Raw genomic sequence first — 21435 nt, 5'->3', positions numbered from 1 at the left:
AGCATCTTCAGATGATGACCAGGTAGACGAACCATGTCTAGAAGCTTTTCGTTTTATTTATTTTGTATTCCAGACCGGAATTTAGCTTCTGATGCAGAACTTCCTCCTGACGATCGTTCTGCGCATGGCAGCTTTCACTTCTTTATTTCTCAAGCTGTAGATGAGAGGATTCAACATGGGGATCACCGCGGTGCAGAACACCGACAGCACTTCATTGACGTCCAGAGAAAAAAAATGCACCTGGCCTTACATAGATAAAGAAGAGAGTCCCGTATAAGATGGACACCATCGTGAGATGGGAGGAGCAGGTGGAAAGGGCCTTGCGCCTCCCATCTGCAGAGCAGATCCTCAGGATGGCAGTAGGATGTAAAAATAAGAGATTATAAGGGTCAGGCTACTGACAACCAGGACGGCTCCAGCCACAATAAAAACCAACAATTTATTGATCCGGGTGTCAGCACATACCAGAGAAAGAAGGGGGGACATGTCACAGAAGAAATGATTGATAATGTTGGAGAGGCAAAAGGTAAGCCGGAAGGCAGCTGTTGTATGAGTCATGGTGCTCAGGAACCCAACAGTATAGGGTCCAACCACCGGCTGTATGCAAAGGCTCTGCGACATGGTAACGGAATACAATAATGGGCTACAGATGGCCACACAGCAGTCATAGGCCATGGACGCCAGCAGAAGACACTCAATGGCCACAAAGAACCCAAAGAACCATTGCTGCAAAGCACAGCCCAAGAAGGAGATGGCCTTCCTTTCAGCAAAGAAGTCACTGAGCATCTTGGGACCCACTACTGACGAAAAGCAGATGTCCACAAAAGACAGGTGACTGAGAAAAAAGTACATGGGAATGTGAAGGCGGGAATCCATCTGGATGAGAATAATCATACCCAAGTTTCCTGTCATGGTAACAAGGTAAAAAAATAGAAAGAGCAAGAAAAGGAAGACTTGCATCTGAGGATGATACCTTAAGCCTATGAAAATAAACTCTGTGATTCTTGTATAGTTTCCATCAGCCATTGATTGTGTTGATCTTCTAGAGTGAGAAAAGCAGAAAATAGATAATGCATACAACTTTAAATAATTTAAAAGCATAACATAACACACAAGAAAAGAAACTACAGGTCCAATTTGGGAACATCGATATAAAAAGAGACTAAATTAAATGCTAGCAAATCAAATATAGTGAAGTTCTTAAGAGCAATATGGCTTAAATGTTTTAAAGAGAAAATCAGAACTAAGAATTGGGTCACCATTTGAAAACCTATAAGATTACTCACCACATTTACATATTAAAAGAAAATATATTATAATTATTTTAATAAAATTCTTTAAAGAATTTGATAAAACGTGGCTCTCAAAAAAGAAAAGGAAAAGAAACAGAGAAAAACTTCCCAAACTGGAAACAAAAAGGAACCATTTAACTCAGTAAAAAAAATCTTCCTGAAACTTCCAGAGAATATATGTGTGCAGGGTAAGCACTGGAAACATTCACACTATAACCAGAAACTATATATTCTCACCATTTGTACTATTTAACGTTATACTGGAGAGCACATCTGAAGTACTAAACCATAAAAAAAGAAAGACAATGTAAAAATTCTAGAAAACAGAGATAAGAAAATACTGTCACTATTTGCAGGCAAAACTGTACAATAGTCGACCAATAAGATAACTTTTTTAGAAAAAATTAAACAGTTCAACAAAGTAGTGAAGATAAGTATAAAAAAGTCAATAATAATTATCTATGAATTATAATGGAAAAACTTACATTCATTGACTCAAATTGATAAAATAGCTATAAATAAGCCTAACAAGGAATGTTCAAGATTCGTAGGAAGAAAAATACAAATTATAGAACTTTACTGTGCAAGGGAAGAAATGCCTAAATCAGTGAAAAATACATTTCATGTTTTTTTATGTATTTATTAAGATTCCTTTCTTCCTGAGAAAGCAAAACTTAGCTTTAACAGGAAGAGTGAGAATCTGCATGGCCATTCTTCAGGTTGGAATAACAGACACAGATAAATCAATTGTGAAGTGAACAGGAAACAATATTTCTCTCACAGATATGCTACAGCTATAAAGTGTCCTAACAACACTGGGGGGTGGTGATAAATGCTTTATTACTCAATGAGACACTTTATTTTTTTAATTATTATGTTCAGTTAGCCAACATATAGTATATCATTAGTTTTTGATGTCATGTTCAATGATTCATTAGTTTTATATAACACCCAGAGCTCATCACAACACGTGCCTCCTTAATACCCATCACCCTGTTACCCCCTCCCCTAACCCCTTCCCTTCTGTAACCCTTAGTTTGTTTCCTAGAGTCCAGAGTCTCAGAAACTTTATTTTCTAAAATTATAGCTATCTAAGATTTTTGTTTGAAATTGTATCAGCAAGATGAAACATCCCACTCTGGTCTGGAATATCTAAGTCAGTCTGACAGAGCAAAACAGTCTCAATTCCCAACACAGGTACAAAACTCCACGTGAGGGATGTCTGGATACAGGTACAAAACTCCACATGAGGGATGTCTGGATACAACTCTCTACAACTCTCTTACCTTTGAAATTTTCCAGGAAACAGGACCCTGCGCTACCTGTTTGGTTTAGACCTATTCTGATGTTGTGATGTTGGCCCTTTACACAGCCCTGCTTTGTTTTGAGCTCATCAGAATTGTTCTTGATTTAAATTTCACCTAACTGCCCCACTTCTCAAAATCCTATAATAACTCTAATTTTTCTTTGTTCAACGAAACATCCATGGTTGCTAGGGTGTATGGTCTCCCTCATTGCAATGGGTTAAAAGCTGATTGGGTCAGGCTACAAACTTGGTCCTGGATGTTTAAGACTGATTTAAAGAACACCCACCACACTGTGTGGCAATTTTAATGCAATTCCAACCAATTGGAAAAATTAAATGAAAATATAATTTTTAATAAGACAATCTGATTTTTAAATTCAGGGAAGAGAAAAATATTCAAAGATAGCAAAGACAATTTCAAAAAAGAAAAACAAAGAAAAGGGATGTAGTATTCTGGATATCAACACATAAATAAAGCCATCATACTTACACCAATAAGGTGTTGTTACTAGAATAGATGGGAGATGAATAGGAGACAGAAAAACTAGAAAAACCATAGGCAGACCTAGGCATAGATATCAATTTAGTATGAATAAAGGTTTTCTTTCAATCAGAAAAGTAAAGATTAATTACCCCTACAAAAGTGTTACAATATTTGGATGACCTTTTGAAAAAATAGGTAATATTAAAATTCTACCCCACACCACTAAACTAAAAAGAAAAATTCTAACTATAAACATGTAACATGAAAACACTAAAGAATAGTGTTCTGATGTGTTGTAGGGTTGGTCTTCTAAAATAGAACATAAAAATCACCTGAAGAAAATGGTGAAACATTTTTACTACATCATAATTTTAAGTAGATGGATACCAAATACACTCCAAGTAAAAATAAGACACACAGATGGAAAAAATACTGACGCATATGTCACAAAGGATTAAAATCAGATCACACAAAGAGCTGCCACAAATTATCCACTAAAATACTCATTGTGACACCAGGCAGAAGATGCAAACTGGCCTGCCACAGACACTCAAAGTCCCAACAAACATGAAAGGATGTTTAATATCCCAAATCATCACAGAAACCAAATTGAAACAATTATATACTATTTTCACCCATCAAATTGACAAGATATTCAGAAATGAGAAATATAAAATACTGACAAAGCCGGGAGACAATATGGTGGTCACAGGAGATCAGTGGCTGCAACAGGGCCACTGCTTCTGGATGGCAGTGTTTTACTGTATCTTCATTTTTTTTTTAAGTGCATACTTGATGACTCAGAAATTCCATTACTTAGTATCTTCCCTGAGGAAACACAGGCTGGAAAAAATGGTATCTGCTTCAGTGTTCCTTCAAGTGATAAAAAACTGGAATCCACATAAATATTCTCCGAGAGGCATTAACACCAAATAAACCTTGGTATAGTCATTTTGTGAACTACTGTAGAAACATTTAAAAATTAAGCAACAGATTACCAGAGGGGAGGTAGGTGGGGGCGTGGGTGAAATGGGTGAAGGGGATGAAGAGAACATGTATAGTGATGAGCACTGAGTAATGTACAGAATTGCTGAATTACTCTATTGTACACCTGAAACTAATATAACACTGTATGTTAATTATACTGTAATTAAAAAATTAAAATTAAGTAGTAGAAACATGGTTATTTTTGTAAAATATGTGAAGGAGAAGCAAGTCATAGAATGATGTATACAGAATGACAGTAGGAACATTTTCAATGTTTTCTTTAATTTTAATTATTTAAGTGTGTGTGTGTGTGTGGGTGTGGGTGTGTAAATAAAATAAGTATCTGGACAGGTAAGGCACCAAAGCAGTACTCATTACCTCTGAAAACAGAGGGACAGTGAACTAGTATGTAGGTAGGGAATCAAGGGGGACTCTATTTATCCACAATTTTAAGATTTAATACAAGGTGAAAATGCACATGCATTACCTTTGTAATTAAAAATAATCTAGGGGCGCCTGGGTGGCTCAGTAGGTTAAGCTTCCGACTCTTGGTTTCAGTTCAGGTCATGCTTTCAGGGTTCTCGGTTCAAGCCCCACATTGGATGCCTCACTCAGTGCGGGGTCTGCTTGTCCCTCTGCCCCTCCTCCTGCTTGCACTCTCTCTCTCTCTCTCAAATAAATAAATAAAATCTTTGAAAAAAAATCTAAAACAAAACCAAAAAAAAAAAAACAATCTAAAACAATTCCCTAGTTGCTTTTATTTACTTATTATTTATTTATTAAATTAATTGTATTTATTTTTATATGAAATTTATTTCAACATTTAAAAAGAAAAAGAAGACAAATTAGCTACAATCAAGTGGGAGAAGAACAACAGGCAAGAAAGAAATGTGCAAAGCTTCGGAGGTAGAAAGTGAGAAACAACTGCAAGCTATGCTTTTGGAGTTCAAGATTTCTAAAATTCTAAGAAGCAGAGAGAACTCTAGCCCCAACCTCATCCTTTATAAATAAGAAAGTGAGGCTCCAGGATGTCTGACCCAGGATCACAGAGCTGGTGGCAAATACACAATCACTTTCCACCCACAGGTCTAAGCAATGATTGGCTGCATGATAAAATACCTTTAAGGTTACAATGAATATGGAGCAGCAATAAGCACTTGTAGAGTATGCAAGACTTAGGCTGTGCCCCAGGTGCTTTGCAAACATCACCCTATTTGATTTCCACCCAAACCTAGGTAAGAAACATGTTGTTACCCCATTTAAAGAACAGGCAATCAAGGCTCTGAAGTGTGGAAGATGGTGCCTGAATTGCCAGAGTTAGTATCTCATAAGAGTCATCGGAGATTGAGACACTGCCCCATCTGAATACAGTCTCCATCCTTTTAAAGATGTCATTCTCCCCAGAGGGGACCTTCGATCTCTCCAAGTCTCAACCCAGTTCCTCATGCTCTTTAAGGGATAAAGAATCAAGCAATATACGTATGTGAATTTAACAGTGAAGGGGCTGTTGATGACAAAGAGAGCAATGAGGCCCCAGAGAAATCCCGTGTAGAGTCAAAGTTTGCTCAAGTACAAGGGCTCTCAAACATCTGCAGTTGTGCTCTCATTTAGAATTCCCTCCTTTGTACCCCATGGTTTGAATGAGATGCTCATAATGCAGGGCAACGTTCCATGCAGATGGCACCCCTCCTGGAGAGGGTGACCCGACCTCTCTCCTGCTCTGGGCAGTCATTGAACTTGAAGAGGTTTTCATTTGACTAGAACCTCTTTGTTCATCTTACAGAATTTCACATTACTTCATATTGGATTTGCTGCATTTGTTATATTCAACCAATTATGGTCTGACAGTGAATATTTCTCTATGTACCAAAAAAAACACATTTTAGATGTCAGTCATTTTCATTTTCCCATAAACCCATTTATTTTGAACTTCTTGAAGAGTAAATGCAGGGACTGAAATGGATTTTTAAAAATGCTTTAAACTTACGCTCAATGAGTTGTTTCCTCTTCCAAGAATTAAAATTAAAACAGAGTATAAATTGTACTCTTTTTCAGCATGTACTCCTTCTGCCCACCATCATCTGTGCCTCCGTACAGAGAAGAGGTCAGACTTTCTTAGAATCACTTGGTTTTATTCTTAGTTTTCTTCCCGAGGAACTGGTAAGATTCCACTCCAAAACACATTGTCTTTTCACTTGGATCTAAGTTTCCAGAAGTAGTTACATCATTTCTCTGTTCTGGGAGAACTTAGGTACCAAAGCATGCCATGCCATGGGAATTTGGTAAGAGGGAATTAAAATGTTATTACTATCTTTAAACTCTAAAAAAAATCCACTGGGATCATCTTACTTGTTTTCTGCACTTGACTGAGTAAACTCTTTATTTCTTATCTCCTTCTTAAACAAGAAACTATTTAAAGAGTAAACTTTAGTGCCATGTTGTAACAACGGCTAGTTTTCCTCATGAGAAACACCACAAAATCTCAGCAACCATTATTTACAGATCATTACAGCAGAGGCTCGGCTACCAAGATAGCTTAATTAGCATTGTGATCGTTCATCTTGCATTTCTAATACTCATAGAAAAATCACTGAGAATCAGAATGTGTAAAGAATCTCCATCATATTCACACAGGGCTTTTTATGAGAAATTGAGAGAGGTTTCACTTACAAATTCAAGCCTGATACTACATTTTTTTCAGCTTTTATTGATGAGTAACACACAGAAAAGTGCAAAAATCTTAAGTGTACCACTGCATTATTGCATTGTGAGCACATGCATGTACACCATCACCCAAGTCAGGAATTACAACATCTCCCCTATCATGTTTGTGAAATTCATCTTTTGTTGAATAAATCGCTAGTTCATGTATTTTGTTGATGCTATCACTCAATTATATTAATATTCCACAAATGACTTATCAATTACTTTGTTGTTGGGCATTTGCCCCGTTTTAACTTCGGTGATTTTTTTCTCTACTGAGCATCCAATGAACACCATGTGCTTTGGTGTTCATAATCATGTATTTCTCTTGGGAATATACCTGGGAGTAAATTTCTTTGTTATGGGGCACAGGTATTTTCATATTGACTAAGAATTTAGGAAGTTGTCCCAAACCCATTGCTCACACTTCTGTAGGTACTGTACGAGAGTCATTGTTTGTCATTTTAACCATTTTCGTGAGTATATAGTGGTATTTCATTGTGCCTTTAGCTGCCATTTCTAGGGAAATTGAGAAATTTTGCAGTATTTATAGGCCATTTCCATAACGACTTTCATGAATTGCTGTTGAAGTGTCTTGCCCACATTTTGTCACAGGATTGCCTGTCTTTCCTTAAAAATTATAATATTCATATACTCCAAATATGTCATTTATATGCCTTGTAAATACATTTTCCCTTTCTGTGGCTTCAGTGTTTACACTCTTAAGGGTAAACCTAAATTTTTATTTTAGTGTAGTTCAGGGAATCAATATTTTTCTTGATATTTAGTATTTTTGTAGCCTACTTTTTTAAAATTTCCTATCATATGTCATAAAAGTATTCTCCAATATTATCTTCTAGATGCCTTAATTTCTTGCCTTTCACATTTCAATCTCCAAATCATCTGGAATTAATCTTAATGTGTATTGTGAGATGGGAGTAAAATTCCACTTTTTTTCCCATTCAGACATCCAATGGATCCAACGCTATTTTTTTTTCAATACTTTCTTTCCCCACTACCCTGCTCTGTCACCCTTGTCATAAATGAAGTGTCCGTGTATTGAGTCTGTATATTCCTTGATAATAGGGATATTAGCATGCATTCGTTAATACACTTGAACACTCTACTCTGTCCCACTGGACTATTAGTCTATTCCTGATCTTGACTTTTTTTTTTTTTGAGAAAAAAAGAGGGGAGGAGCCAAGGGAGAAGGAGAGAGAAAATCTTAAACAGGTTCCACTCTCAACATGGAACCCAATGCAGAGCTCGAACTCATGACCCTAAGATCATGACCTGATCTGAAATCAAGAGTCAGATGCTTAACTGACTGAGCCATCCAGATGTCCCAGTCCTATCTTAATTTCTATAGTTTTGTAAGTCTATATTCAGTAGAGGAAGACATCCCACCTGACTTGTCTTCTTCAAAATTAACTGGGATATTTTGGATACTTTGCATTTCATATAAACTTCAGAATCACAGCAAGATCTTGGGAAGATTTAAGTCTGGATTCACTTTAACATTACTTCTTCAGTCCTGCAGGACCTACATTGACAGCTTCCTTTCATACCATGGGAACAGTATAAGATTCAAGCATGCTTATTGGTCTCAACTGGTACCAAAAGATTGGGATTATTCCCTGAATATTTTCAGACCACAATTCTTTGAAACTAGAACTCAATCACAAGAGGAAAGTCGGAAAGAACTCAAATGCATGGAGGCTAAAGAGCATCCTACTAAAGAATGAATGGGTCAACCAGGAAATTAAAGAAGAATTAAAAAAATTCATGGAAACCAATGAAAATGAATACACAACCTGACCCTACACCTAAAGGAGCTAGAGAAAAACAGCAAATAAAGCCTAAACCCCACAGGAGAAGAGAAATAATAAAGATCAGAGCAGAAATCAATGAAATAGAAACCAAAAGAACAGTAGAACAGATCAATGAAACTAGGAGCTGGTTCTTTGAAGGAATAAACAAGATTGATAAACCCCTCGCCAGACTTACCAAAAAGAAAAGAGAAATGACCTAAATCAACAAAATCATGAATGAAAGAGGAGAGATCACAACCAACACCAAAGAAATACAAACAATTATAAGAACATATTATGAACAACTATATGCCAGCAAATTAGATAATCTGGAAGAAATGGATGCATTCCAACTACCAAAATTGAACCAGGAAGAAATAGAAAACCTGAACAGACCTATAACCCCCAAGGAAATTGAAGTAGTCATGAAAAATCTCCCAACAAACAAAAGCCCAGGGTCAGATAGCTACCCAAGGGAATTCTACCAAACATTTCAAGAAGAATTAATACCTATTCTCCTGAAACTGTTCCAAAAAATAGAAATGGAAGGAAAACTTCCAAACTTGTTTTATGAGGCCACCATTACCTTGATCCCAAAACCAGACAAAGACCCCATCAAAAAGAAGAATTATAGACCAATATCCTTGATGGACATGGATGCAAAAATTCTCACCAAAATACTAGCCAATAGGATCCAACAGTACATTAAAAGGATTATTCACCATGACCAAGTGGAATTTATCCCTGGGCTGCAAGGTTGGTTCAACATCTGCAAATCAATCAACGTGATACAATATATTAACAAAAGAAAGAACAAGAATCATATGATCCTCTCAATAGATGCAGAAAAAGCATTTGACAAAGTACAGCATCCTTTCTTGATCAAACTCTTCAGAGTATAGGGATAGAGGGTACACACCTCAATATCATAAAAGCCATCTATAAAAAACCCACAATGAATATCATTCTCAATGGGGAAGAGCTCAGAGCTTTCCCCTTAAGGTCAAGAACATGGCACCTGTCCACTATCACCACTGCTATTCAACATAGTATTAAAAGTCCGAGTCATAGCAATCAGACAACAAAAAGAAATAAAAGGCATCTGAATCGGCAAAAAGGAAGTCAAACTCTCACTCTTTGCAGATGATATGATACTTTATGTGGAAAACCCAAAAGACTCCACCCCCAAACTGCTAGAACTCATACAGGAATTCAGTAAAGTGGCAGGACATAAAATCCATGCACAGAAATCAGTGGCATTCCTATACACCAACAACAAGACAGAAGAAAGAGAAATTAAGGAGTCGATCCCATTTACAGTTGCACCCAAAACCATAAGATACCTAGGAATAAATCTAACCAAAGAGGCAAAGAATCTGTACTCAGAAAACTATAAAATACTCAGGAAAGAAATAGAGGAAGACACAAAGAAATGGAAAAACGTTCCATGCTCATGGATTGGAAGAACAAACATTGTGAAGATGTCAATGCTACCTAGAGCAATCTACACATTCAATGCAATCCCCATCAAAATAACATCCACTTTTTTCAAAGAAATGGAACAAATAATCCTAAAATTTGTATGGAACCAGAAGAGACCCCAAATAGCCAGAGGAATATTGAAAAAGAAAAGCAAAGCTGGAGGCATCACAATTCCAGACTTCCAGCTCTATTACAAAGCTGTCATCATCAAGACAGTATGGTACTGGCACAGAAACAGACACATAGATCAATGGAACAGAATCGAGAGCCCAGAAATGGACCCTCAACTCTATGGTCAACTTATCTTTGACAAAACAGGAAAGAATGTCCAATGGAAAAAAAACAGTCTCTTCAACAAATGGTTGTGGGAAAATTGGACAGCCACATGCAGAAGAATGCAACTGGACCATTTCCTTACACCACACACAAAAAGAGACTCTAAATGGTTGAAAGACCTAAATGTGAGAGAGGAGTCCATCAAAATCTTAAAGGAGAATGCAGGCAGCAACCTCTTCGACCTCAGCCGCAGCAACTTCTTCCTAGAAACATCACCAAAGGCAAGGGAAGCCAGGGCAAAAATGAACTATTGGGATTTCATCAAGATAAAAAGCTTTTGCACAGCAAAAGAAACAGTCCACAAAACCAAAAGACAACCGACAGAATGGGAGAAGATTTCTGCAAATGACATATCAGATAAAGGGCTAGTATCCAAAATCTATAAAGAGCTTATCCAACTCAACACCCAAAGAACAAATAATCCAATCAAGAAATGGGCAGAAGACATGAACAGACATTTTTCCAAAGAAGACATCCTAATGGCCAACAGGCACATGAAAAAGTGCTCAACATCGCTCAGCATCAAGGAAATCCAAATCAAAACCTCAATGAGATACCACCTCACACCAGTCAGAATGGCTAAAATTAACAAGTCAGGGAACGACAGATGTTGGCAGGGATGCGGAGAAAGGGGAACCCTCCTACACTGTTGGTGGGAATGCAAGCTGGTGCAACCACTCTGGAAAACAGTATGGAGGTTCCTCAAAAAGTTGAAAATAGAGCTACCATACAATCCAGCAGTTGCACTATTGGGTATTTACCACAAAGATACAAATGTAGGGATCTGAAGGGGTACGTGCACCCTGATGTTTATAGCAGAAATGTCCACAATAGCCAAACTGTGGAAAGAGCCAAGATGTCCATCGACAGATGAATGGATAAAGAAGAAGTGGTATATATACACAATGGAATATTATGCAGCCATCAAAAGGAATGAGATCTTGCCATTTGCAATGACGTGGATGGAACTGGTGGGTGTTATGCTGAGTGAAATAAGTCAATCAGAGAAAGACATGTATCATATGACCTCACTGATATGAGGAATTCTTAATCTCAGGAAACAAACTGAGGGTTGCTGGAGTGGTGGGGGGTGGGAGGGATGGGGTGGCTGGTTGATAGACATTGGGGAGGGTATGTGCTATGGTGAGTGCTGTGAATTGTGCAAGACTGTTGAATCACAGATCAGTACTTCTGAAAGAAATAATGCAATATATGTTAAGAAAAAAAATAAAAGAAGAAGAAGATAACAGGAGGGGAAGAATGAAGGGGAGTAAGTCGGAGGGGGAGATGAACCATGGGAGACGATGGACTCTGAAAAACAAACTGAGGGTTCTGGAGGGGAGGAGGGTTGGGGGGATGGGTTAGCCTGGTGATGGGTATTAAAGAGGGCACGTTCTGCGTGGAGCACTGGGTGTTATGCACAAACAATGAACCATGGAACACTACATCAAAAACTAATGATGTAATGTATGGTGACTAACATAACACTAAAAAAATTTAAAGAAAACGATTGAAGGGACAAGGATTGAAGCTATACATACCTGTCTGATGCACCTTACTTTGTAAATTTGACTCTGAAACCACATAAATGTTCTATTTTTACACTATAGTAAAACAAAGTTTTTAAAGTTAAAAAGCAAGATTATGTAAGTGATGAATCACTGAATTTTATCTTGGAAACCAATATCGCACTGTATGTGAACTACCTAAAATTTAAATTAGGGACACCTGGTTAAGTGTCTGTCTTCATCTCAGGTCGGGACCTTAGGGTCCTGGGATCCCGTCCTGCATCAGGCTCCCTGCTCAGGGGGGAGTTTGCTTCTCCCTCTCCCTCTGCTCCTCCCCCCGCTCGTGCTCACTCTCTCTCTCTCAAATAAATAAAATAAAAAAATCTTGAAAGAAATTTAAATAAAAAAAACATTAAAAAAAAGAAAAAAAACAAAATGAAATTAATGAACCTAACTGGGTATTGAGTTGGTGACCTAACCATACTGTCAGGAATGATTTAAATGAAATTAAAACCCAATAATTTGACCATGCATTCCTAATGGGATATATAAAACAAAAGAGCTACAAAGGAATATTAAACCAGGGCGCCTGGGTGGCTCAGTCATTAAGTGTCTGCCTCTGGCTCAGGTGAGTAACAGGAACACTCATTCATTGTTGGTAGAAATGCAATGATACAGCCACCTTGGAAGACAGTTTAGCAATTTCTTGAAAAGTTAAACATATACCTATGCCAGTTCCAAATATATATATGAAAGTCAAGTATCCTGTCATTTATAGGGAAGCAGTAACCATTTTGCTGTGGTTTTTCAACTTCTGATTCCTATAAGCAAAGCTTTCCTTTTTAACAGGTATCAAGAGGAAGGCCAGAGATCTCATTTCAGTTGAAAATGAAATCTATGTGTGCTTTCTCAAATTTGACCCAGAATTCAGTGTTTATGTGGCAAAATACCAGCACAGGTTTCACATTTAAGAGGTAATTTTTATTCTTTATTTTTAGTTTTAAGAAAATAATATTCTTTTTTTTTTTTAAGATTTATTTATTTGAGAGAGACAGAGAGAATAAGAGCGCACGGGAAGAGGCAGAGGGGGAGAATCCCCAAGCAGACTCCCGGCTGAGCACAGAGCCCCATGCAGGGCTCAGTCTCACGACCCATGAGATCATGGCCTGAGCCAAAACCAAGAGTCGGACGCTCAACCTATAGAGCCACCCAGACACCCCACAAAGCTTAACTTTTAAGTCTCATGTAAAATTAAGTCTTGGGCTATATTTTTATTCATATTGCTTTGCCATATGATTTTAGTAACTTATTTAACATTGTCGATGTATTTTCATGTTGTAAACAGCATTAATTAAAATGAATTTACAAACTTTATTTAAATTAAATCAACTGAGCCTACTTTTTTCAAAAGTAAATCCCATCTTGGATTAAAACACTTACTGAACAGAAATGTACTATGTTGCTTTATGAATTTTCTAAATGTATAAAAAGGAAAGAAAGGTAAGCTAAGCTTGATTGCCTATTTGTTTGTCAAGAAAAGCTGGCTAAAAGTCATTTTTAGTTTTAAATAGGGGGAAAAACTACTTTTGCTGATACCACATACCACATATCCTATCTTACTAGGGCCCTCGATAGTGGAAACTATGAGAGGATTTTTAGGTCTACTTGGATAAGGGGAAAGGGGGAAAAAATCAAGTAGGAAATTTTACGGTAAGGGTGAAAAAAAACCCTGAAGTTTCCTCTACTATGTACCTGCGCCCCTCCCACCCTGCATTAGAGTTGATATCCTTTGCAGGAAAGGGAAACCACACAGAGCATGTGAGTAAGTTGACCAAAATTAACAAATCCACAGAAACCTATTACTCTTTACTCAGAAGAGACAATTATTACTGGATCATTACATCTACAACTCATGGGTCATGCTAATGTACCATGGGCTGTAGAAATCATTTGTACACAGGAGGTCCTTGAGAGCTGAAAAACATTTCAAAGTCCCTCTGGGATAAAAAGATTGAGATTTGGGATGAAGACAATGTGTCTGAACTAGTTAGAGGAGATCGTTGCAAAACACTGTGAAGGTACCAAATGCCACTGAATGGTACCCTTTGAAATGGCTAGTGGTTGGGGCATCTGGGTGGCTCAGTCGGTTGAGCATCTGCCTCCGGCTCGGGTCCTGATCTCAGAGTCCTGGGATCAAGTCCCCACATCAGGCTCCCTGCTCAGCGGGGAGTCTGCTTCTCCCTCTCTCTCTCTGTCCCCCCTCCCCGCTTGTGCGCGTGCTCTCTGTCTCAAATTTAAAAAAAAAAAAAAATTGAAATGGCTAGTGGTTAAGTTTATGTTATGTGAATTTTACAGCAATTAAGAAAAAAATCTGACTAGGATCTGTTGAAGCTTCTAGAAGGGTAAAAGACTAGATCTGGCCTGGAAGGAAACTGAAGTTCTGAATTAAAAACAGAGGCACGAACTGGTAGAGGCAGCTCTAACGAGAGCGTGTTTCACACTCTGCTACCAAAATAACAAACAGGTTTGAGTGCAACCCAGTTCACTTGCACACATGACAGAAAGCAAAAGTTCACGAAAGGACACTTACTGTTCACATGCCATCAGACATTACTCTGATTTTTTTTATTCTTTTCTAGTCCATTTTGCTTCTTTCTTTTTTTTCTTTTTTTTTTAATGCTGGCCATGATTCATTAAATTGATCTCATAAGGTGACAGGCCAACTCTAATGGACTCCAGTGTCAGGTTGAGGGGTTTGCACCTGATGCAAGTTATTTTAAGGCAACGGAATTAACCACTAAGAATATAACCAGAAATCTATAAGCAGAATTTTAGATCAGGAAAAACCTCCACCCTGTGCATAGAGTCATTGTTTTATGATTATCTTTGTCAGTGCACTAAATTTAAATTGATTTATCTACCATCCCATGAGGAAGTCAATATGTATACTATGTATTACTCAGAGTGTGTCCTTCAGCTGTTTATCATTTAAATTGCTGGTAAATTTCCGAAAGAACACTTTTCCTTATATATTAGTAAATAGGCTTATATTAGTCTAGATAAAAATAAATTTCAAGGTATTGCCCACACCCTTTTGTAAGAGAGGCAGAGGGATTCTGAATTTGTTTTATTCTACTGCTATGAATTCAAATAGTTTATTTTCTTCTAAGAAAACAGTTGCTTCACTATAAATTAGAGACAGACTATAAGATGGCAGCAAGGTAGCTTCATAAAAAACAGAAAGTGTACTCCTCATTATTCATTAGGGACCTTCAGGATCAGCTAGCCAGCCATCTGTCCAAAATGCTATAGAAAAGATTTTTAGCTTTGTCTGGAAATGTCCCTTTTAACTTTAATATCCTATTATTTTTGACAATATGCCTGAGATTCTCTTAGCTCAAAATAAATGCAGGATGTAAATTGTTGGGAAAAAAAAAAAGTATTCTGAGGATCAAAATCAATTAGCTTGCAAACTCTAGGTCCCCCCAAACACACGCACCCAACTCGGTGCTAGAATACCCAGAAGCGCCTGTTACTATATGGGGGAGGGGGCACTTTCTCCTTTGATGATCCAAATAGTGACCTCTAGATTCCATGAAAAGCCATATTGTAAAAAGAATTTTTTCAACTTTGCCAATCCCTGAAGAGGCTTTTTTTTAAATTACCCTTCCTAAAATAAATTGCTCTTCTTTCCTTGATTATTTTGTTTGTCAAAGAAATCACCATATATATGTAAATATTTTTCAATCTTCATGTTTGTTTGTCTTTACACTAGCCTGAAAACTCCAGAAGGACTTTTCTTCTCAATATGAATAATAACCAGTAAAATGTCAGGCACATAAGAGGCCTATATAAAAAAAACTGTTTAATTATTGATTCTAACATTCTTTGACTCCCATTCTTAGACTCTTAATTAAATAGCATTTTGACTCACATCATTACTCAACACAGTCACAAAAACTGGCAGAAAGCTTGGTGAAAAACAAGCAAGACAAGTATGTTCTAGGGCCTTACAGATGATTTACAACCTATAAAGAAAGCCCTCAAGAGAAGAGAGAGTATGGCTCTCACTGAGTCTTAGAGTTGCACAAAAATATGGTTGATCCCCTCATTTCTTAGACTTGTTACTAAGTTCCAGAAAATAAAACACAGAAGTATGGTTGAAAGAATATTGGACCTGGAGAAAATAAAAGTGTGACCCAAGTTATGTAGTCATGGGAAATACATTGATTCTTCATGTGTGCCAGACTGAACATCTGCAAAAATAAAATTGCATTCTGCCTATGACACAAAATTCAGTAAATCACAGTAACAATAAACACTTTATTAAAAAACTGAACTGCATTCTGCCTTTCACATGCACGACTCATGTAACTACAGTGGCAAAATCTCAACAGTTAGTACTATGAGAGGAGTATTGGGGACGTACAAGGCCTTTGTAAAATGTCTGCTCCAAACACAAAGGTAGTATTTCAGAGCACTATAGTTACATACTTCCTGAATAATTCACTTTTTTCCATTTTCTTGATATATAATTCATATATCACATTGTGTTATCCCAAGGTGTACAACATACTGGTTTCATATACATATGTATTACAAAATGACTACCACAATAACTTTGGTTAACATAAATTGCCTTATGTCATTATACATTTTTTTCTAGTGAAGAGAACTTTTAAGATTTGCTCTCTTAGCAACTTAAAAATGTACAGGACAGAATTATTAACTAGAGACACCATGTTTACATTACATTCCCAGGACCTATATATCTTATAAGTTGATGTTTTTTACCTTTTTTCCATAATACATTTGTTAATGGTTTATGTTTAAAGAATCAAGCCCAAGCTTGCAGACAACTGAGGGATCTCAACACCTTGTAAGCTAAACAGAAGTACTATCAAGTCACTGATGATGATTCTAACATTTATCCAGGATTTAACAAAGAATCTCTCATATTCTACTCACAATCCTTGAAAATATTTTCAAAGCACTAAGGCTCAATAATCCTCTCATCTCAGCTTAACGATTTAAAACTCCTTCCTGGTCAATGACAAATTAGAAAATTGTAACCTAGAGACGTTGTGTGACTTTTCAATGACATAATGTAATAAAAAATGAATCTGAACATAAAATTTGCACTCCCATCACTCAGCCCATGTTCTTGCATCTTGTGTAAACATCTCCTTTCAATGTGTAGTACAAATGGAATCTAGTTTACCTACTCATTAGAAACTGCTTCTTCTCAAGTGTCCTTCTGAATGAATCTTTGACCTCCCTGTTTCTCAGGCTGTAGATAAGGGGGTTCAACATGGGAATCACAGCTGTGTAGAACACAGAAACCACCTTATTAATGTCCAGGGAGAAACTAGAACTAGGGCGTACATAGATAAAGAAGAGTGTCCCATATAGGATGGAGACAGCTGTCAGGTGTGAAGGGCAGGTGGGGAAGGCTTTGTGCCTCCCCTCCACAGAGTGGATCCTCAGGATAGCAAAGACAATGTAAATGTAGGAAACCAGCATAATCATACCACTGAGCACTCCTAGAGCTCCAGCAAAGAGGAAAAGAACAAACTGATTGATGTGGGTGTCTACACATGCCAGGGACAAAACAGGAAGAAGATCACAGAGGAAGTGATTGATGATATTTGGACCACAGTAAGGTAGGCGAAAGGTGAAAGTCGTGTGGGTCATGGTGCTCATAGGACCCACAGCATAAGGCCCTACCACCAGCTGCACACAGACCCGCTGGGATATAATGAGAGTATACAACAAGGGCTTACAGATGGCCATATACTGGTCATATGCCATGGAGGCCAGGAGGAAACATTCAGTCACTACAAACTGACCAAAAAACCAGATCTGAGCAGCATAGCCAAAGAAAGAGATTACTTTTTTTTCCACAGAGATGTCAGTCAACATCTTAGGAATTCAGGCAAATACCTTCTCTCACTCTAGGTGAAGGGTGTTGGGAATGTAACTTCTCCGCCAATTCTTTTAGATTTTAGATAAGTATTCAGCCATTTTGTCTAAAAGATAGACCTGTGATGTCTAAGAAGGAGGGCAAGCTCAGACGAGGGAAGATGGCTTTGACCAGGGTTCAAAATCTTCCACCAAATCTCCTCGGTGACACCTTCTCCCAAACACTTATGATCTTCCTGTCATTGGCTTATATACACATTAGCCTCATCAAACTCCATCAAATTTTTTTAGTTTATCAAAGAAGAAACTAGTTCTTAAATATGAGTAAGTGTTGTAACCAATTAAGTATTAATAGGAGCTGGGAAAGAAAAGCAATAATTTAAAGATGAAAAGGACACACCTGGGCACTTATCCCAGAGAAATGAAAAATTATGTCCACATAAAAACCTGTATCATTTTATTCACAGAAGCTTTAATCATAATAGCCAGACATATGAAACAACCAAAATGTCCTACAATACGTAAATAACTCAACAATCTTGGTATATCATACCATGGAATACTATTGAGTAAGCAAGAAGGAGGAAAATACGATACACACAACAGCTTGAATGGGTCTCCAGGTCATTACCCTGAGTTAAAAAGAGCCAACCTCAAAAATTCAGAATTCTATCATTACAACATTTATATAACATTCTGTAAATGGTGAAATGATAGAAATGGAGAACGGGTTATCGGTTGCCTGGGATTAGGAAAGGGAGGGAGAGTGAATGTGTGACTATAAAAGCATAGCACATGGGACATCCATGTAAAGATGGAAGAGTTCTGCAGCCTGATTGTCGCATGGGTTAAACAAATCTATCTACATACAAAGTTAAATGATATAGAACAAAACATACACATCACACCAATGCCAATTTCCCAAATTTGTTGTGGTGTAGTTGGTAAGATGTACCATTGGGGAACCCTGAGAGAAGGGATATGAGCCTCTCTGTATATTTTTGCAACTTCCTGTGAATCTGTATTTCAGAATAAAACTCTTTAACAAAAAAGAAGAAGAAGAAGAAGAGGAAGAGGAAGAGGAGGAGGAAGAAAAAGAAGGAGATGGAGATGGAGGAGGAGGAAGAGGGAAGAAGAAGAAGAAAAGAAAGAGAAGGAGAAATGAATGAATGAATGGGAAGTGAGAAGAAGAGGAAATAAGGATAGGACTTCAAAAATGGGAAATTGAGGAAGGGAGGCACATGTTTTCGACCTTGAAATAATCATAATGATTCCCAACAATGCAATCACACAAAAACGTCAATGGGCTGTGCAGGAGGAGAAGTATCGACAGAAATCTAAAAACACTTCCCCTCGTAAGAAAGCTTGGAAAAGGTTTTGCTTAACAGGAAGATAATGAAATGAAAATCCACTGATGTCCTATGCTCTCATAGGCAAAGGGGCTTGGAACAAAAAGGCCTGGAGGGGCGGAATCCAAGATTAGTCAGAAAAACTGTACCTTAGTTGAGAGATGTTCAAGAAGTTAATATTTTCTAAGCATACAAACATCACAGGTAATTGATATTTGTATTTGCTTTGTACTCAAGGAAGATGTATATGAAAACAATAGTTCATGACTGTCAAAATGCATATTACTTTATTTTTCTCAATCCAAAAATTTACCCAATTCAAAAATTCTAACATAGAAAAATCATGATCCTAGGTATGCATGTGACTTTCAGCATGAGCAGCTTGGAATTCAGGTCAGTGGATTCGGAGGTTTGCTTTCTACTTATAAGACCCAATGTAGGGAAAAAGGAAGAAATCAAGAACCAGAGAAGCCAAAGCCTAATTCTAACATCCTATGAGCCATAAATCTTGCAGCACATTTCACTATCTCTACGCCAAACACAAAATTCAATCAACATGTACATTCAAGTTCGGTCATTTAAACCAAAAGACACAGACTCAGCATTTGACTCCTACCAAATTATTCTTCATGGTAATCTTAGAGATGATGCTTTTCCAGGCATCTGAGCTCATTTTTTGTTATCTAAATTCCTAAAGGCAATTTAGGAAATCACTTAATGCACTTATCGGAAGAAACACACCCTAGACCCATTGCCTGTCTATGTCATAATGAATTATGAAAGTAGCATTTCCTGTTATAAAAACCAATTACCCTACAAAGATAGACTTGTCATTCTTCTCATCTTCTCCAGGTGTCTAGAAAGATACACAGTACAGTGATACCATCTTGAAACCCGGGCCTTCCAATAACACTTCAAAAAGGCATTAATTGATCAATCTGCCCAACACACAGCAGAGGTTTTTCTAAAGGGTTGTTGTGGAGACAACTCCCTCAAGGGAAAAAAAAAAAAAAAAAGCTCAGGAGATCAGGCCTATAGAGAAAATATTAAAGTTATTTCAAGAGAAAAATATTGTGACTTGAATCCATTGGAATTACACAAAATAAACCTCTCTCTCCCTTTGGGACCACCCACACACACACTTCAAAATCCAGGTATATTTTTGGGCTTTTGTTTTTACTTTTTATTATTTATTCATTTATTTATTTATTTGAGAGAGAGAGTGTGTGTGAGCGGGGCAGGAGCAGAGGGAGAAGTAGAGAGAATCCTAAGCAGACTTTATGCTGAATATGGAGCCTGACACTGGGGCTCAATCTCAGACCCTGAGATCATGACCTGAACTGAAATCAAGAGTCAGACATTGAATCAATTGAGGCACCCAGGCACCCTAGAAATCCAGTTTTGGGCCATTTTAAGTCTTCAACTGCTGCATGATATCACCAGCCTTTGGCATGTGCAGGTTTGAGAATCTAAAATAGAGCCTTGTTTCTGAGAGATTATAATCAGAAGGTGATTCCGGATACACAGCAGCAGGAGGGATTCCATGATTAGTCCCTGAGTTACCAGGATGGTAGGATCCGTGTAGCCAAAGGGTTTGAAAATAGTCTCTTGGATGTGATTAATCTCAAAGGGAGGTAAATGTAGGTAGATAAAAATAAGGTGGATTGGGGTGCCTATGCAGCAAAAGAAAGCTCTAAGTTTGGACAGCATTTTTGAGAAACAAAGGGAGTCCACATTGGCTGTATAAAAATTTCAAATATATGGGTAGAAAAATGGGTTTGGGTTCAAACTTCATAAAGCTGCCTCGAGAGTATTAACCCATTTAAACTTCATAAAAGCTCAGTGAAAGGGATGAATACAAAGATCTGGATTCTCCTCCCTCTCATCAGGATATTCAGTCCATTTGCTCTTTTTTTTAAGATTTTATTTATTTATTTGAGAGAGAGAGTGCAAGAGAGCAAGAGCGGGGGCAGGGAGAGGGGCAGAGGGAGAAGCAGTGATCCCCACTGATCAGGGAGCCATTGTCTGTTGCTGGGCTCAGTCGCAGGACGTTGGGGTCATGACCTGAGCTGAAGGCAGACGCTTAACCAACTGAGCCACCCAGGCGCCCCAGTTCACTTCCTACTGGAACAAACAAAATAGGATTCTACCTCAGAATCTTCCTCTCTCTTCCTTCTGCTTCTAGTGCGTTTCTCTCCAGGTATCTGCATGATTTTCTTCACTTCATTCAGACTTTTGCTCATCATAGAGGCCAT

The 21435-nt window shown here is 37.7% G+C and overlaps 2 protein-coding genes across 2 annotated transcripts; both read right to left on the bottom strand.

Annotated features, from left to right (window-relative positions):
- Nucleotides 1-81: 81 nt before the first annotated feature.
- LOC114215400 (olfactory receptor 5G9-like) lies at nt 82-1026 on the bottom strand. The gene is given in 3 exon segments (XM_028111384.1): nt 82-234; nt 236-363; nt 366-1026. Coding segments are annotated over 3 exon segments (942 nt in total).
- An 11578-nt stretch (nt 1027-12604) lies between these two features.
- LOC114215220 (olfactory receptor 5G25-like) lies at nt 12605-21435 on the bottom strand. Its single transcript, XM_088017482.1, has 3 exons — nt 21331-21435; nt 17148-17831; nt 12605-12697 (listed from the first exon to the last, which is right to left on the bottom strand). Exons 1-3 carry the CDS (start codon nt 21433-21435, stop codon nt 12605-12607), a joined length of 882 nt encoding a protein of 293 aa, XP_087873608.1.

Source organism: Eumetopias jubatus, unplaced genomic scaffold, assembly GCF_037043125.1.
Source record: "Eumetopias jubatus isolate StellerSeaLion01/CBP00866 unplaced genomic scaffold, mEumJub1_p1.0 scaffold_13, whole genome shotgun sequence".
Classification (NCBI taxonomy): Eukaryota; Metazoa; Chordata; class Mammalia; order Carnivora; family Otariidae; genus Eumetopias; species Eumetopias jubatus.
Note: the sequence above shows the minus strand (reverse complement) of the source record. Positions and strands in the feature narration are given on the sequence as shown.